At 37.7% G+C, this 21,364-nt stretch overlaps 1 protein-coding gene across 1 annotated transcript in view; it reads right to left on the reverse strand.

Annotated features, from left to right (window-relative positions):
* The window catches only part of ofcc1 (orofacial cleft 1 candidate 1), a 64,446-nt gene that overhangs the window by 26,515 nt on the left and 16,567 nt on the right, over positions 1-21,364 (reverse strand). Inside the window, exons 2-5 of the mRNA XM_067377704.1 lie at positions 17,336-17,572; positions 15,132-15,384; positions 12,086-12,249; positions 6,201-6,360 (exon numbers count right to left, since the gene is read on the reverse strand). Coding sequence (XP_067233805.1) covers positions 6,201-6,360; positions 12,086-12,249; positions 15,132-15,384; positions 17,336-17,572 — 814 coding nt within the window. The remainder of the gene's footprint in view (positions 1-6,200; positions 6,361-12,085; positions 12,250-15,131; positions 15,385-17,335; positions 17,573-21,364) is intronic.

Below are 21,364 nucleotides of genomic sequence, written 5' to 3' on the forward strand. Positions count from 1 at the left end.
AATATTTTTATCCTTTCAGAAAGCATTGACATGTAACTTTACTTTGTGTGGTAAGAAATTCCATAAGCACATTGTTAAAGCAATGGCTGTGATTTTACTACAGGCTGGTTTTAGATTTTGTTATTTTAGTGGCAACAGCAATATGGTAAAAGAAATCAGTGTCTCTCTTTATTCCTGGTTTCAGCTTGTTCCAGTATGAAAATTCTTGTCACCTACAACGCGGTACAGGCAAAGGTTCTTACAAATCAACTGGTTTCAGCTAAAACTTATTCTTAGATTGTTATGAAATTTAGTCAAATGGAATATTCTCGATTTGTGAGAATATTTATAAAATATTTAAGAACTTTGAAATATACATTTTTGCCCACTTCTAGTTGACTATTGTGTTATTTACCAACACACAATCTCCGTTCTCAGGCTCTGTTGGGAGATACAGTCAGTTGAAGTTGTTGCCTGAAAACAATTTCATTTTGCTTGGTCACAGAGGAAAAAAAAAAAAAAAAGATATTAAAAATCTGATATTCTCACAAATCCCTGTTGTGCTGCATTTTTAAACAATGTTCACTGACTTTCTGACCATCCAATTTGTTCCTTCTGTTTTACATTATGAGCGAACGATAGAGATAGAGAGAGAGAGAGTCAGAGAGACAGAAAGAGACAGAGAGAGAGAGATTACAGGATCTATATGAGTTTAAACATGTGGACTCAATTTCAAGCTCCCAGCTGCAATTGTTTTGACAGCTGACCGTGTGCAATATGTTCGGATAAATTTAAAAGAAACGTCCATCTCTGATAAAACCAACGTCCAGCCTGGTATGTGGAAAACAAGCGCTGTATAAAAACAATCATGCTGCTGCCATGTTTTCAGAGCGTGTGACCAAACTAACTCTTGCTCACTTTCTAAGATAATGTTTTTACTGATTACCCATCCATCACAGAATCCTGACTTAATCATGACCATAAAAATGTGACCAAACTGAAGACGTTGACTGAGATACGAGTTTTATAAACCCATCAAAGCAATAAATTAGCCAAGAACAATCTGAAGGGCTTCCACAGTCTTCACAAATCCAGACTAGATTCTCTCTCTCTCTTCTCTAACCATTGTGCGACTGCAACACTTTCACACATTGCTGCCCACCAAAAGTCGTTGACCTTTTCTGCATGGCAGGCGTGTCCCCTCTGCAGTCATGTCGTATTGAGCTCTGTTGTGCGGTTCTGTGCCGCTGTAGCCCGGGGCCCTGCAGCCTCTGTGCACTGTCCACTAATAGCCTCCTGTAATTGAAGAAGCAGCTTTTAGAACTAATGCAAGCAAACAGGCCGACGGAGTGGAGGGGGGAGGGCTGCAGGTGCCTTCCTGTGACCCTTCCCATATCAGGGCAGATTCTGAGCATCTTCCCCCTTCGTTCCAGTGTTTATGTTCCTGTTTTGGGTGTTTTTCCAGGGTTTTTTTCAGGCCCATTGTTGTCTGACAGTGTCTCCGGAGCTTGCCGGTCATGGGCCGCTAGTCAGCAGGTGAGCTTTTATAGGTGTGAACTAAAGCTGAGAATCTGGGGAAAATCTGTATGTGGGACTAAAATCGTAAAACAAATGATTAATTCTCTAAATGATCAAAACATGGAGCTATCAATGCCAAAGACATGGGCTTGATTTCAAGGAAACGCAAGATTTTTTGAACTGTGACACTCAAAATAATCATCAACATTCTCCTTAGTTCTCAACCAGGGGCCGGGGCCCACTAGGTGGCCTCAACAAACTTCCAAGACTTCTCAAGATGACTTAAAATTATTTAAAATATGACAAAACAAGCATGAAAATAAGATAAAACCACAAAAAATCTAAATATAAGTCTTTCTAGTTATGACAACCTTTAAAAAATAGAATTTGCTTTTTTATTTTAATACTGCAATGTATACTACTATTCCAAAGTTTGGGGTCATTACTTTTATACTTGTTTTGAAAGAAGTCTCTTATGCTTACCAAGCATTTATGCATTTATTTGTTTATACGATTATAAAATTACAGTAGAAGCAGTAATATTGTGAAATAGTATTACAATATAAAATAAATTTGATCTGTTTTAATATATTTTAAAATTAAATTTATATCAGTGATGTCAAAGTTGAATTTTCAGCAGTCATTACTCTAGTCTTCAGTGTTACATGAACCTTCAGAAATCATTCTAATATGCTGATTTGGTGCTTAAATAATTCTTATTACCAGTGTTGAAAGCAGCTGCTTAATATTTTTGATAAATGGAAAGTTCATTTTTATTAATGTAATGATATTCAGATCCTTGCTGAATAAAAGTATTGATTTATTAATTACAGTAGGGTTTATTTATTTATTGATTTATTTTTAAATGTTTTGTTTAATTGTAATGTAAATAATAGATATCAAAAAATAAAAGTAGGTCTCATTTAAAAAAAAAAACAAAAAAAAACATATAATTTGTTATACTTTCATTTAAATTTGGAAATAAATTTGACCCGAAGATGTTCTTGACAGGTTATTTCACCCATTTCCTAATTAAAGGTATATACCGAACACTCCGTACTTTGAAGAAAAGCCGATGCCAAAAGAATGAATACAATATTATCAGGGTTTTCTGACTTTTAAATATAACATATAGTTGACAATATTTCATCATGTGAACAAAGGCAACTTGAAGTTTGGAGCGAGTTCTTTGATGAATTTGCTGTCAAAGAGTTGGACTAAAGCAACAGCATGAAAAGGTCCCACGTAACTCCGTCTTAATAATTACAGACGGAGAGACAGAGAGATGAGTGGTGGGGGGTGCACAGGAAGAGAGCGGCAGTCTGCTCGTCATTAGATCTTCAATGCGTGTGTTCCCTTTCCTGCGACAGGTTGGGCCCCCTGTCAGTTGTTTTGCAAAGCACCTTGGGTGTTCCCTAAATTCAGCCCGTGGAAAGACATTACTGAGACATGTGGAGACAAATAGCACGACAGAGCGCAAATCTCGATGCGATTCAGTAGCGAAAACATCTCCAGGGCTATCAGCAGCCATTAGCGTAACGTTCTGGTGAATTACGGTGAAGATTACAGCGACGCCGGACTCCTCTGTCACTGTCACACAGCCGGTGACAAAACAGTTTGCGTTACCTGCTTAAGCACGGCAGACATTAGCACCTCCCTTCCAGGTACAGTAATCAAGAAGGTGACGGCACGCAATTAATGAGGTCCATCTGCAGCAGTGCCTATACATAATTAATGAGCTCATTATCTGCACACTTTGACTTTAGGCCCCTTTGCTAGATATACACACTATAGGAGTGCAGTTAGAACATAAAGTCTATGCGGCTGTAATCACCATCAAAGAAATGTATAGTTTCATGCTAAAAAGACCCACAATCCACAATTTAGCCAACCATACTATGTGTGTTTGTGAAATGCAAATGCTTATTTTTTTTTTTTTTTTATTCAGTTGCTGCTTAATACTAGTATGACAATGTGTTAATAATGTAATAATGGTGATCACATGGCCTGGAAGAAAATAAACCATAATATGAAGTTAATTAAAGAGTAAAAAATCAGATTAGTTTTTATGACCGCCCCATGAAACGTAGAGAATTTGATCATGATAAAACCAAGCCACTTGCAGAATTATTTATTGTGGATTGTTTTATTGTTGTAGTGCTCGGAAGAAGAAACTTACATTAATGATGAATTACCTATGACTGTTTTACTGTCAGAATAGTTCCTTTATTTTATAAAGAAGAATGTGCTTCATATCAAGTAGGAATCAAGTTACTTAAAATGGGCAAATTATTAGCTTTAATAATCTTATACCTAACGGCTAGATGACAGATTACATGGACACAGATTTTAGGTTAAAATGTATATGTATGTTTATTTTAGGTCAGGGATTCAGCGTATCCACCTTTTTTTGCAATGCAGAAGTAAGCTATTTTATTTGAATGTGCGAGACATCCAATGACTTTCATTGGTCACTAAGGGGAAATAACTAGAAGAATAACAAAGTGCAGTACACAGTAAAACTATTTGCGCTAAAAACCAGTATGTTTATGATTATGATAATAAATTTGTTATTTTATGAAAATAAAATAACTAGAAACAAATGACACTGGAAGCCTTGGCACATTCAAGTAAAAAATAAATAAATATAACGTGCCCACTCTTGCGTTAAAAATAAGCTGGATTGTGACTATTTTTTTGCAGTCCACTTCCATGTTCTGTGGTCTGAAAAATACATTTTTAAAAGTACATAATATTTTATGTAGTATCTTAATTAATATGAGCTCATAAAATCTGCATGTATAATAATTGTAGAAGCATTAGAAAAATAATTTTAAATAAAGTACAGCGTGACACACTGCAAGACATTTGAAATACTACCAAATACTCGCATTATATAAAATAAACAGATCTTTCTATGATAATAAATGATATTTATTTTAATGATGTATTTAGTAAATATAATTTCCCCCAGGGCTTTTGGAAACCCTGAGTTGAGGCCAAGACAAAGTACGTCAATCTTTGCAACATTGTAATATTCATTCGTAATGATCAGCACATGTATTGGCCACAGGCATTCAAACTAGCTGCTAAAACTTTATCTGTACCTGTAAATGTTTTCTACGCTCTCTCCACCCCCATTCTCTGCTAATGAAGGCCTTGTGGCCTCTTGTTATTAAAATCACGCCTCTTTCTGCGATATTAATTGGGTCCATAATAAGGAATGTGCCGGATTCATTATTTAATTGTGAGGGAACATTTGGAATACAGTTTCTGAAATCTATTTTTAATGAAAACTACTACATCCTGACCTAATCATATCAAGCATATTCTATCTAATTAAGGATGCAAAAAATCATTAGAGTTGCAAAATATTAGTTTCAGCTTGTCTGGCTGCTCCCTCCCCTCCAACATATATTTTTTTTCTACTATGTTGATAAATAGTTAATGAGGGAAAAATGACAAAAATTTGCAAGTAGGCAAATTAGTTTAATAGGGATATGTCTTTGCTGAGTTGGGAAAGTGACCCTTTTTTGCATAGAGAAATTGCCACAATAATTATGAAATAATGGCCTAGCCCGTCTTATTTAAATGAAAAATCGTCAGCCTGAATAATGTAAAAATTGTGAAATGCAATAACCCTAAATTTTCATCATGCTGGCAAATGTGTTTAATGTGTTAGCATTTTATCAGTTCAATAACGGCAAATTAGGGCCAATATGAGAGAGGAGGTTATGACTGCAGTTCTAGAATGGAGACCGCTCTAGTTGAAAAAGATTCTGCAAGTGTGTTGGCTAAACGATGCTGTTTTCTTAATTGCAATCTAAACAACTGCATCCAATTAGTAGCACCTTCATTACTAATATTGCCACAGCTGTAGCAGTACTTTAGGAATCTAAAACATAAACAGGGTCATTGCAAAGGGCAGCAAAAATAACGTGATTGGCAAAGGTCTACGATTTGAGCTAGGAATTACAGAATGCCTTTTTAATGACTTGCTTGACAGCCAATAACATTTCTTCATCAAGAGCACTAAAAGAGGAGTTGCCACCCAAGTTGTGAACCCAGTGTGTATGTGTGTGTGTGTGTGTGTGTGTCTCCTCATGCGTCCCTCTGTTGATTGAGCGGTCTTTTTTCTTAATGAAATATTGCTGGAAATTGATTTCCGTGGATTAATCAAGCCGAATTCCTTTTTGGATAATTAGCCCCAACTAATTAGACTAGCTAAAAACCTCTGTGACAAATTTTTGGCATTCATAAATGTAACTAAAGAAAACAGAATGATTTGAAATAATAATGTTATATCCTTTGATTCCATTTTATGTTAATTATAATGCATATTAGAAAAGCTCAGTGAGCAGTTCAACATGACAGTCCATTTCTGAAAACCATCACAAAGGCTTTCTTACTCATAAATGCTAGCGGGCATCTACAAGCCATCAGACAGACAGAAATCTTTTGCAGAGGCAATCTGATGGATTAGTATCAACTACCATTTTGCCCATCTTCTTTAAAACAGCCATTAATCCAATTAAGCGCCTAAGACTTGAGTAGAGCTTTGCAACAGTCAAGTGTTGTGTGGCAATGCAGCCCATGGCAGCTGGATCGCCTTCATGCAAGAAGATATTCTCTTTGAAGCCTATCACTGGCCCAGTGTTCAGTGCTGGTTGTTACCACTATAAACAGAACTTCCTCAGACTCACCTTGCGTCGCTCTCCATTGAAGCCTCTCCATTGCTCTGCCTTCTTTACAATGTAATAGAGCTCCTGGTTGGAGACCTCCATATCATGTGGAACAAAGAATGCTCCCTCAGTGCTGTGGAGCCGCTGATAGATATCTAAGAGCCTCCCATCATTGTGAAGTCTGTAAAAAAAAAAAAAAAGTTAACGCTTAACTTAAAAATGGCAGAATGTATGTTGTTGCTATTGAAATGCATAAATTGACTTTGTTGTAGAAAAACCTGTCATCATGTCATTCCAAAAAAAGAAACATAAAAACACCTTGTATTGCATCCTAATCTGTCATGAGACATAAAAGAACCAATGGCATTCACTGTTGTTGGCGTAAATCCTGCCGTTTTTTTAATTGAGCAGAAGTGTGAATGATATTTGAGAGCCCCCAGTGGATATCAACTTAATTTCCGATCTGTTCCTCACATAACACTGTTGGAATATAGCAACTATTAGGGGGTTGGAATGACATGGGAGCATGTAAATGATAAAGTCATGATCAACAAACTATTTCTTGGTTTGTTGCAAAGTTGCAGGAGAGAAGTTCAGAGTTCAAACGGGTTTTATGCCACCTTGTCACATCCTGGTCATTTTGCTGTCAAGGCTGTTAACGTCTGACGAACAGCTCATCTGACCTTTCCAACACAGTGAAATTCTGATGAGCTTCAGCTCGGCAGAGAAGCAGGCCTGACCTGTCAATGTCAACCAGCAGAACAGAAGTGCCTCTAGTCTACGGTAGGAGGTTCGCATAACTGAAAAGGTTGGACACATTTGTTAACTAATTCTGGTATTTTGTATCTACTCAGGCAAAAGTCTTGGACCTCTAAAAACTCTAAAGCATATCAAATAAAGCCTTCTCTCACTCTTCACAGAGGTGGTTCCATGAGTGACTTGGGGAGTATGCTAGATTCTACAAGTAGTGTAGGAGGCTTGTTTGCTTGTGTTTTTGTGGGAAGGTTGCCTCTTCAGATCATACAATGATCCTAACGTTTTTTTTTTGTTTTTTTTTAAAGAAGCTCATAGATGTATCTGAATCTCTGTCTGGTGATAAAGTCTTGAATCATATGACCACTACAGTGTGGTTATTGATATTAAGACTCCTCAGACATCTCCAATACTAAGTGCATGAATCAACAGCCGTAAAAACACACAGCTTGGCTTCTCTTCAAAATGCCTTGACCCTCTACCGTGGAAAAGCGATTCTTCTTGTTCAAAGGGTAATAAGCTCTCCAGAAACATTTACCATGCAAAGTATAAAAGATGAAAAGCAGTAGAGATAAAAATCTCTAAATATAATGAGAAACATAATTGAAATGTTTTGTGGAATATATTGATCCATTAGTCTGTCATGGGAAAGAAGCGTGTGATGACTGCTTTGCTCTGGCATTTGCATATGACCTAAGCATGCATGAATATATAAAGATAACCCATTCATGCATGATCAAAATGAATAATTGCCAGAGTACACATATTCTGTTACATACTTAATACACATATGTGAACTAATATGCATCCAATCGTATTTCCATTTTAAATTATGCCAGAGTTTTATTGTAGACAGAGTAGGACCAGTGATGATGCTTTCAGTATTTGAAATAAAGATGCAAAACAATAATTGGCTTAAGATGCCTAAGACAAGTTGAAAAATAGAAATAATATGCTTGCAGCAATATTTGATTGCTGTGGAAGGTTTTCCTAACACTGTGTTTCTGGGATGGTGATAGGAGGCCCATGGTCATGGATCCTTCTTCTCAGGTCCAGAACCAGATATGCCTCCAACTTTTTCACTCCCTGAAAGAGTCTTCTATAAACTCTATAATAACAGGGGTGTCCAAACTCGGTCCTGGAGGGCCATTGTCCGATAGAGTTTAGCTCCAACTTGCCTCAACACACCTACCTGGAATTTTCTAGTATGCCTAGTCAGACCTTGATTATCTGGTTCAGGTGTGTTTAATTGGGGTTGGAGCTAAACTCTACAGGACAGTGGCCCTCCAGGAGCAGGATTGGACACCCTTGCTCTAAAAGCATATTCATTGGCTTGCAGAAAAAAGGTCAGTTTGACAGCCTCAACCAAACTCTAAGGATAATGGCATTTTCTGCACTCTTTGTAGTCTTTCTGCTTCTGGAAAGCTGCCCTGAACCTCCCTCTGACACTCCATTGCCACTGGACATCCAAATCTGGACTTCAGGCAAATTAAAGTGAAAAATGTCCATTGCTATTCATCAGATATTTCTAGATGTGCTGTCTGGACATGGCTTGCAGCCCTGCTCTTAGCCACCTGCTCAAAATGTGAGTCTGGACCTGGGACTGCAACAGGACTGAATCAAAAGGCAACAACAATCCAAAAGGAGGGACATCCAAAGACACAATTCATAGAATCTGTATAAGGGTGATTGTGCCTAGTCAATGTGACCTTAATGGCATTGGAATGTTAAAATACATTTCATGTGAACCTTTCAAGGATACATTAAAGGCAGGAACACACCAAGCCGGCGGTCAGCCATCGGGCAGTTTTCCTTTGTCGGCCGATTAAGTTTTCTCAGTGTGTTCCACACCGTCGGCTGAAGTTGGTCCTCGACGGCTTTTTTCCGGCCGATTCGAAATGTTGAATCGGCGTCTGAGCTCGTCGGGCCATCGGGCCATCTGATAATTCTGATTGGCTGTTCAGATACTGCCACCTGCTGGTACGGAAAGGCATTTCATCTCACGCAGGCGCAGAACTGACGTGCTACTTGGCTGTCGGCAGTTGAGCGTCAGTTTGGTGTGTCAGGGCAACTTTGGACACAGACGCTGCCGACGTGAGCCAACCCCGCAGTCTGTTGTCGTCACCACTAGTTCGTTGGCATCTCCTTGGTGTGTTCTGGCATTAAGACACTCGAATAAATCTTAATATCAGATGTACAAGCAGTCCATTGATGTCCTGAAAATGTAGGCTACATCCAGTCGTTTAATCTAACTAACAGTTAAAGAACTGTTCCAAGGTTAAATTAAGCTATAAATGGGAAACCAAGACACCCCATAAACCAGTGGTGCTCCTGAAGATCTACCTTTAAAGCATCAAACAAGAAAATAAGGATTTGGTGTTTATGTTTTAGATACTAAACTCTGCAGAAAGGTAGGAGCAGGATTGATAAATCCCATCATTAACCATTTGAAACTATCCATAATAACATATTCCTGTCAAAATTTCAGTACAAAGAAATGTAGGGATCAGCAATTATACAAAGACCCAGGGAGAACTAGCACATTCTCGCAGCAGTCTGCCTCTCAACCAATGATATTGTCAACTTGAAAGCCTCTCAACCAACCAGATGTTGAGCAGGAGAACCGTTCATTCACTGTTCAGTGCTTTAAAACAGACACTTCAGTTGTGCCACTATTCTCCTCTTATTTTAATTTTCACCAATGGTCCCACATCAAATGTCTGATTGTGTTTATATATTTTTCAACAAATAGAATGATAAGATGCAAAACATGCCCCTTTCCGGCTTTGCAAGGAGTGAATCAGGGCTTGCTAAAATGTAATTAAAAACGGATAACAGTTCATTCTATCTATACGTGTAGCCTCAGGCGTTATTTTAGAAATAGGTCAGGCACTGTGTCAGTGCTTCTCTCCACACAGTGAATAGAAGCAGATAACCCATAAAAACGCACAAGCCTACTCACAATCAGACTGCTGGCCTACATTCACACAGCACAGCCACTCTTCAGCTTTAGCCCACGTTACATGCGCCAACCCTGCCATCCTAGAGATCCCGGCTGACACTTAACGTCGTCCATCCAGTGTGGGATATAAGCCCAGCCATTGAGACACAAGATGAAAGCTCTTTCTCTAAGACCTTTCTACACTGATTAGTGGAAAATCAGGTTGTTACAGTTTTGGGTCCTTTGTTTTATTTCCAGACCTTAAAGCTACAGTGTGTGATTACAGACCTAAATATTCAAACATGAAAAGTGATCCATGAACAGTCAATGCCCTATCTATATCTTACATGTGTATTTCCTGACTCCTTGGTCCAAATTTAGCCTTAAAATCAAAGGTTTTCCATTTTTGTTAATATGATTTTGTGCATCATTCTCTTGCCCAGTAGCAGCAATTCGAACAATGAAAATCCAAAAGAACTCAAAATTGAACCTATTCATTTTCTTAATGCTTGTTTCTGGATTTATTATGCATGATCCTTAGTGGACATTATAAAAAAAAAAAATAAAAAAAAAATGGACATTTCAAGAAGGCAGTAAAGCTAAAACACGAACAAATTTGGTGCCTGGCAATATAATCGGAAACCCCAATGTTCATTGCGTCTGTCATGCATATTAACAGACCCTGTGAAGGTGATTTGAGCTCATCTTCATGTCATTTCTCTGATTATACATTCTTTAATTTCATGAGAGTTTTAAATCAAATTGCATTACATCAACACTTGGCTGTCAGATGGTAATGAGCAGAAAGCTCTTGATAGGGCCTGTGTATGATGCTTATGTGCTGGTGGACAGGACTTCATTGGCTGGATGTCCCTAAGGGGTTCCCTGTCCAAAAATACACTGCCATAATCTCAGACTCTGAATAGTGTGGACTGCAGTGTTGTGACACTTTTGACACTTCCACCAGGAAGGTCACACATAAACTTTCAAATTGACAGCAAAGAACAACGGCAAAGAAAAAAATGCAATTTGGTTCTTATTGTGAAATTTCGTTTCCGGAGATATAAATCATTTATTGCTTGGAGGTAAAAAAAAAAAAGGAAAAGAAAAAATCTTCAGCCAAAACACAAAAACACAGTTTCATCCTTAAAGGAAAAAAAAAATACCCTGACGAAGGCAAAACCAGCCGCAACGCGTAGGTGTGCAGTCTGTACATGTCACCTGTTTTTAAGATTTAGCCAAGATGAAATAAAGGCTTTTTAAAAATAGTTTCTCTACATGATTCGAGTGCCTTGGATCATCCTTAAGTTTACAGTCTCATCCTTCTTCCATCCATCTTTTTCATCTTCACATCTTTTCTCTCAACATCAGCACTTCCCTGTACTAAATACAAACACGAAAAGATGCTGTTAACTAGATCAATAAATGTTGATTACTTTCATAAGACATGTTTGTTGCTTTCTGTTAAATGTAAATGTGTGGTGTATATGATAATATATCAATCTGCTCAGTAGCTTGGCTGCACTGCAAGCAGCCTTGTGTTTTCTCTCTCCCTCTTGTACAATTAAAAATGGCAAATGAAGAACGCCTCGTCAAGGTCAGGTGAGTTCCCCTATAAAATGAATGCCCTGTTCAGAGAACAGGATCTTCTTGCACACTTGTTATCAGGCATTTTTGTCTCTCCCACTTAACTTTGCTCATTATTAAACCACCTACTCTGAATTATCAATGTATATGTCATTGCCTGTTTATGTTATCTCTGGCTGTGGATTAATGTAATATAATTTGGGGCTCATCCAAGATTACACTCCTAGAGAAAGTTATATTCCTAGACCAAAATGTATCTAGAAATCATTTCATTTAGTTAGCGTTTAACTTCCAGTACTACAAAAAATAAAATCCTGCAGTGAGATTCAGAACTAGTTGTGTTTACACAGCCAGTTGGTTTAATTCAAAGTTTATATTTTGATTTCGCTATTGGACAATTTTCTGAAATGCCTTTGGAGGAAATGATTGGGAAAAAAGTCTGCAGAACCAAGGTTGCTTCAAAAGTGAGTGCTCACAGTTAAGCAAAACGATATGTTGTGGCATGAGGGCACGAGACAAATGAAACAGACATTCTTTACTTAAAGTCGATCCACTGGGATAACTCCAGAACAACTTGACAAACTTTTTATTTTGTGTTTGTTTGATTGCTTTTAAGGTACTGTACCTGAGGAAGTAAACATAAAGAAAAGTGAAGGAGAGGATGCAGTGGACGCCATACAGGAAGAGTGTGATGATGATGCCTGCTGTACCCGACTGCTCCGTCCGAAAGAAATGCCAGTAAAGCTTGGCAGCATCCGCTAACGGTTCCTCTGCACTGTAGGACAGCCGCTGACCAAAGAAAATCAAAAAACATTTTACAAAATCACAACTGTCTCACAAATATAAAATGTAAATATATAACTCTCTGACTGACAAATTTTAAAGGGGGGTATCACACACAGTTTCTGCCAATCTCATGCTAATCTTAAGTACCTATAGAGTAGTATAGCATCCTTCATATCGCTGAAAAGTCTTTAGTTGTATCATATTTATAAAAGATATATACGCTGTACCGTTTCTTTTTTCGAAAACAGCCGAGTGCCTGAAGGCGTGTCGTTGTGAGCGGAGATAGAGTGACGAGCTGTCACAAGCATGCGCAGCTTTTGTGTAGAGATCGGCTGCAAGCCAATAGCGAAGGTCAGCTAAATTTAAACACACGCAATACACCATCGCAAATTCACTATGTCCGTATTGTTTACATTATATGCACTTAGGCGTCTATTGCCATCATTATTGGCAATAGACATTATTACTGTGACCACTCCATCTTTCAGTTTCAAACGATCTGTAAGTTTTGTGAAGTCCTGTGACCTGTACAGCGCTGCCGACGACTTCCGTAAAGCCAAACGCACATTGATGGGCGTGCTCTTGCTCTCTCTCTGGTTGACGTGTGCGTGTGTACAAGGAATTCCGCCCCTGTACATCACTCATAAATGACTGCATTGAATATAAATGGGAAACATAGTGGAACAACATAAACAAAATCTTACTGAAAGCTCATTTTTTGGGACATCAAGCTCAAATTTGCAAAACAACTTGTTTAGATTTATGGCCTTGATTTTCTCACATTTTTAAAGTAAAATGTGTAAAATGAGTAAAAATTGAAAAAAAAATTTTGTGCATTTTTCATAATAAGTGTAAAAAAAGAAGAAAAAAAGAGAAAATGTAAAATTCTAAAATTTTAAGTTCACTTTTTAAAACTTTATTTAGTTCAGCAATAATCTGCCAAGTTACGTCATTATGACGTCAGTTTAATTTGGAAATTTAATTTTCAAGTCTATGCTCAAAAAGTGAATAAATGCATTACTGCATGAATATAATTTAGTACCATAAAATCCCCTGAAAACACAAAATATTAAATAAACAATATTAAACTAAAATTTAGTAGATAGTAGACAAATTTAATTGAAATAATAATAATGATGATGATGATTTTTTTATCACCATACAAAGAGCACCAGAGGGTTAGACCCATAATTTGCAAAAGGAAAACAATTCTGCCATTTTTCAAATTGCCCATCTTAGGCACAAATTCTGACAAATCCAGGCAAAGTTCTGTAGCGCAGCACTGAGCACACCCCTCACAGCTCTCCACTTTTCTGTTCACCACAAGTGTTTTAACGGATTTCTTTACAATCTCTCTGTACATAATTCAATTCAAATCTGTATAGTGCTTTTCACAATACATATTGTTTCAAAGCAGCTTTACAGAAAATTCATGTTCCTACATTACAATTTAGAGTTATCTGTTATCAGAGGTGACTGATAACAGATCTTTTTTTGACATAAGATGGCGTGGGTGGATGTAGGCTTGCTGCAGTATTCAGTGTTCTGCCATACACTTATATTACTTGGCCACTGCAACACCGTTATTTTGCTTTTTTACATAAATAAATACCATTTAGTTCAGTTGGACAACTGTGGTGCACTGGGATAACGTGTATCGTTAATACGCAAGAACAAAAACATATGCTACAATTATAAACAGAAAGCTTCTACTCTCCATATAGCATGAGCTCCATATAGCATGAGCTGCAGAGTTGCAGCACAGTGCAACAGAAGTCAGATTTCACTTATCACGTTATGAGAGTAAGCAGAATAGACCTGCACCTTGATGGCGGATGATTTGGTGCGCAACGGATTCTGAGAGTCATTGACTCTTGTCTTGTAAAATGTGAGGTCAGTACCTCCACTTCCTATACGTGGAGTAGCCTATTCATGATGGTGAATTAGAAAATGAGTTAAATCAAGCGTGATTAGAAAGCAATTGCAATACCCCGCATATTGATAGAGGCTCACTGAATCCTTGAAAATATAGGCCTATGTATGCATGATCACACATTTATAGGCGAAAGTGAAAAGCGAACGCACAATCAAAAGTATGACACCGCCCAACGGTGTTATCGGTAATACTGGTGTAAAAATTGAATAGGTGGATGTTGCTCAAAAAAACGTACAATACAGGTTATATACACTGCAGTTAAAATCATAAACAAGTACTTTGTTTCTTTAATTGTTAGTCAATTAATTAAAATAGGTGCTCTTCTTTAAATCATGACAAAAAATAGTTTTGTAAATGTACTTTAAAGTAAAATTTTTAATTTGACATAACTACAAAGTCCACTCTTTAAAAGTGTACTTTATGAAAGTGTACTTTCTTTAAGTAGGCCTACACTATCTATCAAGTAGTTTATTAACATTATATTATATTATATAAGTACAGTCTTCTTTAGAAAAAAAAAAAAAAAAAAAAAAAAAAAACCTGAAAAATTAAAAGAGATGGGTATATAATATTTCCATAAACTGAAATTAAGGGGTTAGTGTTTGGAACAGCCACAGTTTTTTTAGTGATGCCACATCTTCATTGGTTCTTCATCATTATTCTGTATATTCATAATATCACAATATATTCTGACAATATATTACAATTTAAAATTTTTCTTCTTATGTTTGGATCTTCATGTCTCTAAACTTCTGAATGTACAGTGTATTATCATATGTAAATTCCCCCAAAAAATGCTCCTAAAATCCTAAATAATCTTATCTCTCTACAGTCTGTCTATCACATCCTTGCTCTCACATTCAGTTTTATTTGTAAAGTGACTTTGCTAAGATAATGTGAAACTTCTATTTACAGTCCAGAAGTGTCCACGTTATTTTAAGTGACTTACCCCCAGGACGGCATCCACAGCGAAGACCGCCAGAGGGTCCAGCACTGTCCACACTGCCGCAGCCATGATAAACTTTGACAGGAAGGAGGGCGGTGAGCCAAACGCTAGCTGACAGCCCCATCTGATCAGGAGCAGCAGTAGCGTAGCTGCATTCAAGGTCAGGGGGCCCAGCAGCACCAGCAGAACCTCCTCCAGGGTAGATAGCAGCGAACCCTGATAGACCAGATCCACCGTGTGCACACCCAACCCAAATCTGCCCAGAGAAACACATGACAGGAAATTGATTTAGCAAGATAATCAAATAAAAAAAAAATTAAAAAAAAAGAGAAATTTGTAAAAAAAAAAATTCTAAATTAAATCAATTCTAAGTTATGTGGTGTTAAAAAGAAAATGTTCCTAAAGTGATTTTTTTTTTTTTTTTTTTTGACCGATAAGACTATTTTGGGTTCCCCCAAATACCTTTTAATGAATAGGTCTAAAAATAACACACACACATATACATATATACATATATATATATATATATATATATATATATATATATATATATATATATATATATATATATATATATATATATATATATATAAAATGTAAATAATATTTTAATAATTTAAAGAACCTTTTTGCTATACATGCATAGCAATAATTAAATTTGAAAACAATTGAAAATCAAACAACAGCACAAAATAAAGCAAAATATCTTACACTGATATGTAGTGTTTTTACACAAAGTTTCATGTCTTTCCTAATCTACCATCGTCTCTCTGCTCATTAATCCCTCTCTAATGTTACCTGAGAATCTCTTCCACTCTTCATTTCACCTACTCGGCCCATTTCTGCTGCTCACATTCGCCACTCCGGCTGTTCTACTCTCAAGCATTTTTCAATACTTACTGTAGATTATGTCTTTCTAATTTTAATTTTTAAGATGATATTTTAGATTTATAGTCACACTCAAGTCGATTTAATTCAACTCAATTCAAAGGTTCGACTTCATTCAGTTTTGTTATATTATTCAGTCTGAGATTCAACTTGAATCCACTGCATTTGAGTTTCAATTTGATTTGATCTGCATATTCTGTATATGATACAATCACAGATTTGATTCTATTCCATTGTCAAATATGAAACGCACACTTCATGTTTGTTTTAGGATGCTTTGCTGTAAATTACATCAACAGATCTAGCCACCTAACACAGCTCACTCCAGCATTTACAACAGGACCTGTGTTGGTAATGAAGAGTTTTTCCACATGCTTTTGGTGCAATAAAATCCACAGAACACATGTTGTTGTGTAGACGGGTGGGACTCATTTGGCACTGCAAGGTTGTGTGCTGATTTTGGAGTGTGTTTGAGTGTGTAGGAGTGGAGGGGGGTGGTATTTGTGAGAATGCTGGGGGTAATGAAATGTGCGTGGGGTAGAGTGAGAGAGAGACACTAATGACTGCGGGGCGTGCAAGCGTGTGTATGTGTGTGCTGTCAGTTTGCAGCTGATCTCTGACCGCTACTGTGGTCACCAGCCCTGTAGAGAAACGCTCGCAGCGGACAAACGGACAGACATGTGGAACATGTCATGAGCCTATGACCCCAGCTCTGTGTTTTCCACTTGTTTCTCCCTCATCTGTCCTTCTTTACATTCCTCTCATCTTCTGTCAGTCGTTTTCCATTATTTAATGATCGGATTTGTTTGGCAACAACACAACTTGGTGCGTAAGAATTTTCACTGAGTGACTTCTGGATGATAAATTAAATTAACACCACATGCAAAATAGAACCACACTGCGGTATCACACAGGGTTTATGATGAAACATTGTCCACACAATAGGAGAAGATAAATTCTTTCCAAATAATGGACACTTAAAGGCCGTACCACCGCATGTTAAAATCAACTGAATTTCCCCTCATGAGCTTGTTAAAGTTCAGACAAGCCTTGTAAAAGATGCATGTGTATGCGTTTGTTTGCATGCATATAAATGTACACGCACGACATATGACAACAGCGCACGAATCACCTGCCTGCATATTTTTTTGCATGTGAGTGTGTGTTTCCAGTGAATTATTGTAAGCAGACATTTGTAAAGGTCAGCATATCCTCTCCTGGAATATTTCTGCATGTATTTGTGTGTTTGGAATAATGATGAGCTTGACACTGTTTGTTTGTGAATGATTGTTCTGTGCGGGTGGTCATGCATGTCTCACCTGTTGATAGGGATTTGTTGAACCTGCAGAAAGAGCCACTGGCTGCAGTAATGCAGGTACAAACGGGGAAACCACATTACACTGAACAGGAAAATGCTCAAACTGATCTGAGACAGATGAGGACGTGGACGGCAGGACAGGTCGAGCAGTGACGGTAGGAGACGCACTGCAAGGCGTGTTCTCTCGGCCGTCCCGCAACACACAGGGGCAGACCTGTGCAAACTGTGTCGGTGAGATCTGGGGACGACACATATGATTCTATAAGCTTAAGCTGTGAACATATGAAGAGTCACCGTGGATGACTATGAATTAATAAATATGAAAAACAACAAAAAAAAAAAACGTTCCATTTTGATTTAACATGTCTGACTGAAATCATTGCAAATTTAGTTTGTGGAGACAAAATTTAAATCACATTATAAAGACCATGTTAACAGCTGTGGCTAGCAAGTCCAAATTGTCCAAATATCATTAAAGCAACAGTTTTGTTAGTTGTGATTTTGACAATGTGATCTGGTAATGATACATTTCTAAAAGGAGCAAAAGTTATTATTAGTTATTAAATATTTAAATAGTGATGTTTCCTGTGATGAGTAGGGTTAGGCAATAGAATATACAGTTTGTCCAGTATAAGAATCATTATGTCTATGGAAAGTCCCCATAAAATATGAAAAAAATAAATAAATAACTATGTTTTTAATACATTTAAAATGTTATTTATTCTTGTGATGATAAATCTGAATTTTCAGAAGCCATTACTCCTGTCTTCAGATACATGAAATCATTCTAATATGCCAATTTTCTGCTCAAGAAACATTTCTTATTATTATCAATGCTGAAACCATGATGCAATAAGTTCTAAAGAAAATCATTTATTTGAAATTTTCTAACATTAGGCTAAAAATGTCTTTACTGCAACGTTCAATTTAATGTGTTCTTGCTAAATAAAAGTATTAATTTCTTAAAAAAAAAAAAAAAAAAATACTGACCCCAAACTTTTGAACAGTAATGCAACAATCAAGCAATCACAGCCGACTAAGATATGAAAGATCACATCTACAATACTACATCTACACAAAAACATCTTTCTGTAAATCCACAACACCCTAGACAGAGTTAATGTGTCAGGGATGCTTCCCCTGTCAAGCCGCATTACGCCACAGCGGCAAATAAATTCTGACTTGCATCCCCTCTCTAATGAACGTATCAATGATATATGAACAGATGTATTTTTAGCCGCCTGCGCAGACTAGCTTTTCAAGAGAGAATGTCTAATGCAATGTGAAATCTGTTATTGCCACAAAACTGATTTTTATTGCTATAGCTCCACTTCTTGAGGTTTCTTTTAAAAAAAGTGTGATGTTAGAGCATGCAAATGTGAGGCAGAAAAAAGGTAATGTGTTACAGTCATCTGTGTTGTTACATTCAGACTTTGTACCATTACTGTCGTCCACAGACAGGGTAAGTGATTTGAACAAACCTCTAATTACACTTTGTAACTCATCCTGCAATGTTTGTGCTACAGTATATGGACATAAGTGATATCACAAATCATATTGTTAAAAATATATCTAAATAAACTGTCCCACTTTATATTAGGTGGCCTTAAGTACTATGTACTTACATCAAAAAATAAGTGCAATGTACTTATTGGGTTCAGATTGAATTGCAAAATACTTTTGCTGCTATTGAGGTGGGATACGGGTAAAGTTAGGGAAAGCTTTGGTGGTATAGGTAGGTTTAAGGGTAGGCGTAAGGTGTAAGGGATGGGTCAACAGTGTAATTATAATGTAATTACAGAAATTAATTACAGATGTAATTGCATGCAGGTGTTTTTTAAAACATAACTACAATGTAAAAACATGTATGTACTGTACACAATAAGTGCATTGTATCAAATAATTAATTTAAATGTAAGTACATAGTAGTTAAGGCCACTTAATATAAAGTGGGACCAAATAATCTAATGTTTGTCTGAATTACCAATTACTCAAAAAACTAATTGCATCCACTCTTTTCTAATACAGATTACAGGAAAACTTTAGAATTATTACAAGTAGTGTGAAGTGTGGCGTAGGTGCAGGTCATGACGTGTGTTGGCAGGAAAGATGGGCAGTGAGGTGGGATTGATTTATGGCCTAATGCCTGTGAGGCAAAGCACAGCAACCCTGAGAACTCTGCCTTCAGTTACTGCTTCAAATCTGGAGTCATTTAAAAGCTGGACGTCTTTTTCTATTTGCAGAATTAAGTTATTTGCTTTCACTTTTTCTGTTTTGGACTAAAGGCATTGTTTTGTAAACGTGCCAGAGCCACTTTTTACTCCCTCCATCAGAGAAGATTTTGAGTCACCCAAAGTGCTAAAGAGGGTCAAATATGAAACCAGAGGTGAGGGAGTAAAAGAATGAAAGCAGAGCTTATTTTAAAAAAGAAGACAGAAACATTATGCTGACTTCTACAATAACCTGCATAAGGCATCATCGTATGGTTCCTTCATAAATAAGCCGATGCCAAAATGCAAATACTGAACAAATGTACAAGTTAATTAAAATGTACCATTTTGCCCAATATCATATGTTCCTATTAGTTTGTTTTTTGTTTATTTATTTACTTATTTATTTGTTTAATATATATAACATGCTGTTGTCAAATCTTATTGGAACAAGAGTCTAGTCTCTTGTCCGCTTTACACAAGGAGCTCTATTTGTGTTTCAAATCAGTCACTTTTGGGTATCATTTAGTTAGGATACTCCCTTAGAAAGTAGCAGATTTGGACAGTGGCCAGCAAGGGAAACCACTAGTTGGCTTACAACCCAGGATCATAAGAAATGCATGACTGCATGCCTACATTTCTGCAAAACAGCAAAAACATGTTACACAGACATTTTCAGCAGAAATAAACACTATAGGGAGTGAAATGCCAACAATTGCCAAAAATCAGCGGAACTGATGGAGGGAGGAGCAAGGGTGGAGCCAGGAATTCAATGGAGTGAGGAGGAGTCGGGAAGGGTGGAGACCCAAGTGGAGCCGAGGAGACAAAGACCCCGGCTGACACCATAGGCCTGGAGGGCCATGGCAGAGCCACAGGTCTGTCGGGCTGAGGTGGAGACAGGGGCTCAGCAGACTGGGGTAGAGCCGTTGGGAGTGAGAACAATAGTGGAGCAGGAAGGAAGGGGGAGCCTGCCGAAGGCCCGGAGGTCCATGGTGCAATCAGGGTGATGACTGATCAAGGTGAAGCCGGAGGAACAAGGGAGCCCGGCGCAGCTTGAGGGCTGATGGACCACGGTAGAGGTGAGGGAGAATGGAGCCAAGGTGAAGCCGATGGGTCAGATGGCCGAGGTGGAGTCCAGTGCTTAGAGACTCGAGGTGAAGCCAGAGGATCATCACACCAGAGTGAAGTGATAGCAGATCCGAGTAGCTGGATAGGGTCACTGAAGGAGTTGTTGGAGGGCTGAAGGGAGCCAGTGGAGGAAGGGCCAAGGAACTGAATGGCATTGTCAGAGGAGGGAGTGGGAGGCTAGGCAGGACCAGCAGTGACAAAGGAGACTTTAGGCTGGGTGGGACCAACGGCAACAAAGGAGATAGGAGACTGGGTGGAACCAGCAAGTCCATTATACTGTCCGTGCTCGTAGGGAGCAAATCAAAATTGGGGCAGGACCCAACTCCACTAAAATTCCCACTGTGTGCCATGAGTGTGGCTTCAGGCTCTAGCTCCGGGGTGAACTTCTCCATCAGTGGAGGGTCCTTGGCGACCCAAAATGATAGCACCAAATTGATGATTTGTAAACTAATACATTTTGACATTTTCATCACATAACCAGTGCCATATGTGTGGCATTTTTTACATAATAAACATGTTTGGTAGTTTACTTGATACAGCACTGCACTCGCAATGCGAAACACTCGGCTATGAGTACTGTAACACTCCATAGAAAGTTCAAAGCCTTGTAGAAGCAAGCTAAAATAACATTGTTACTTCAGCAAATGCATTGATTCCTCACATTTGCTTTTGTTAATTCTATCGGTTAGGTT

The sequence above is a fragment of the Chanodichthys erythropterus genome, chromosome 23 (genome assembly GCF_024489055.1).
Source record: "Chanodichthys erythropterus isolate Z2021 chromosome 23, ASM2448905v1, whole genome shotgun sequence".
NCBI classification, from domain to species: domain Eukaryota; kingdom Metazoa; phylum Chordata; class Actinopteri; order Cypriniformes; family Xenocyprididae; genus Chanodichthys; species Chanodichthys erythropterus.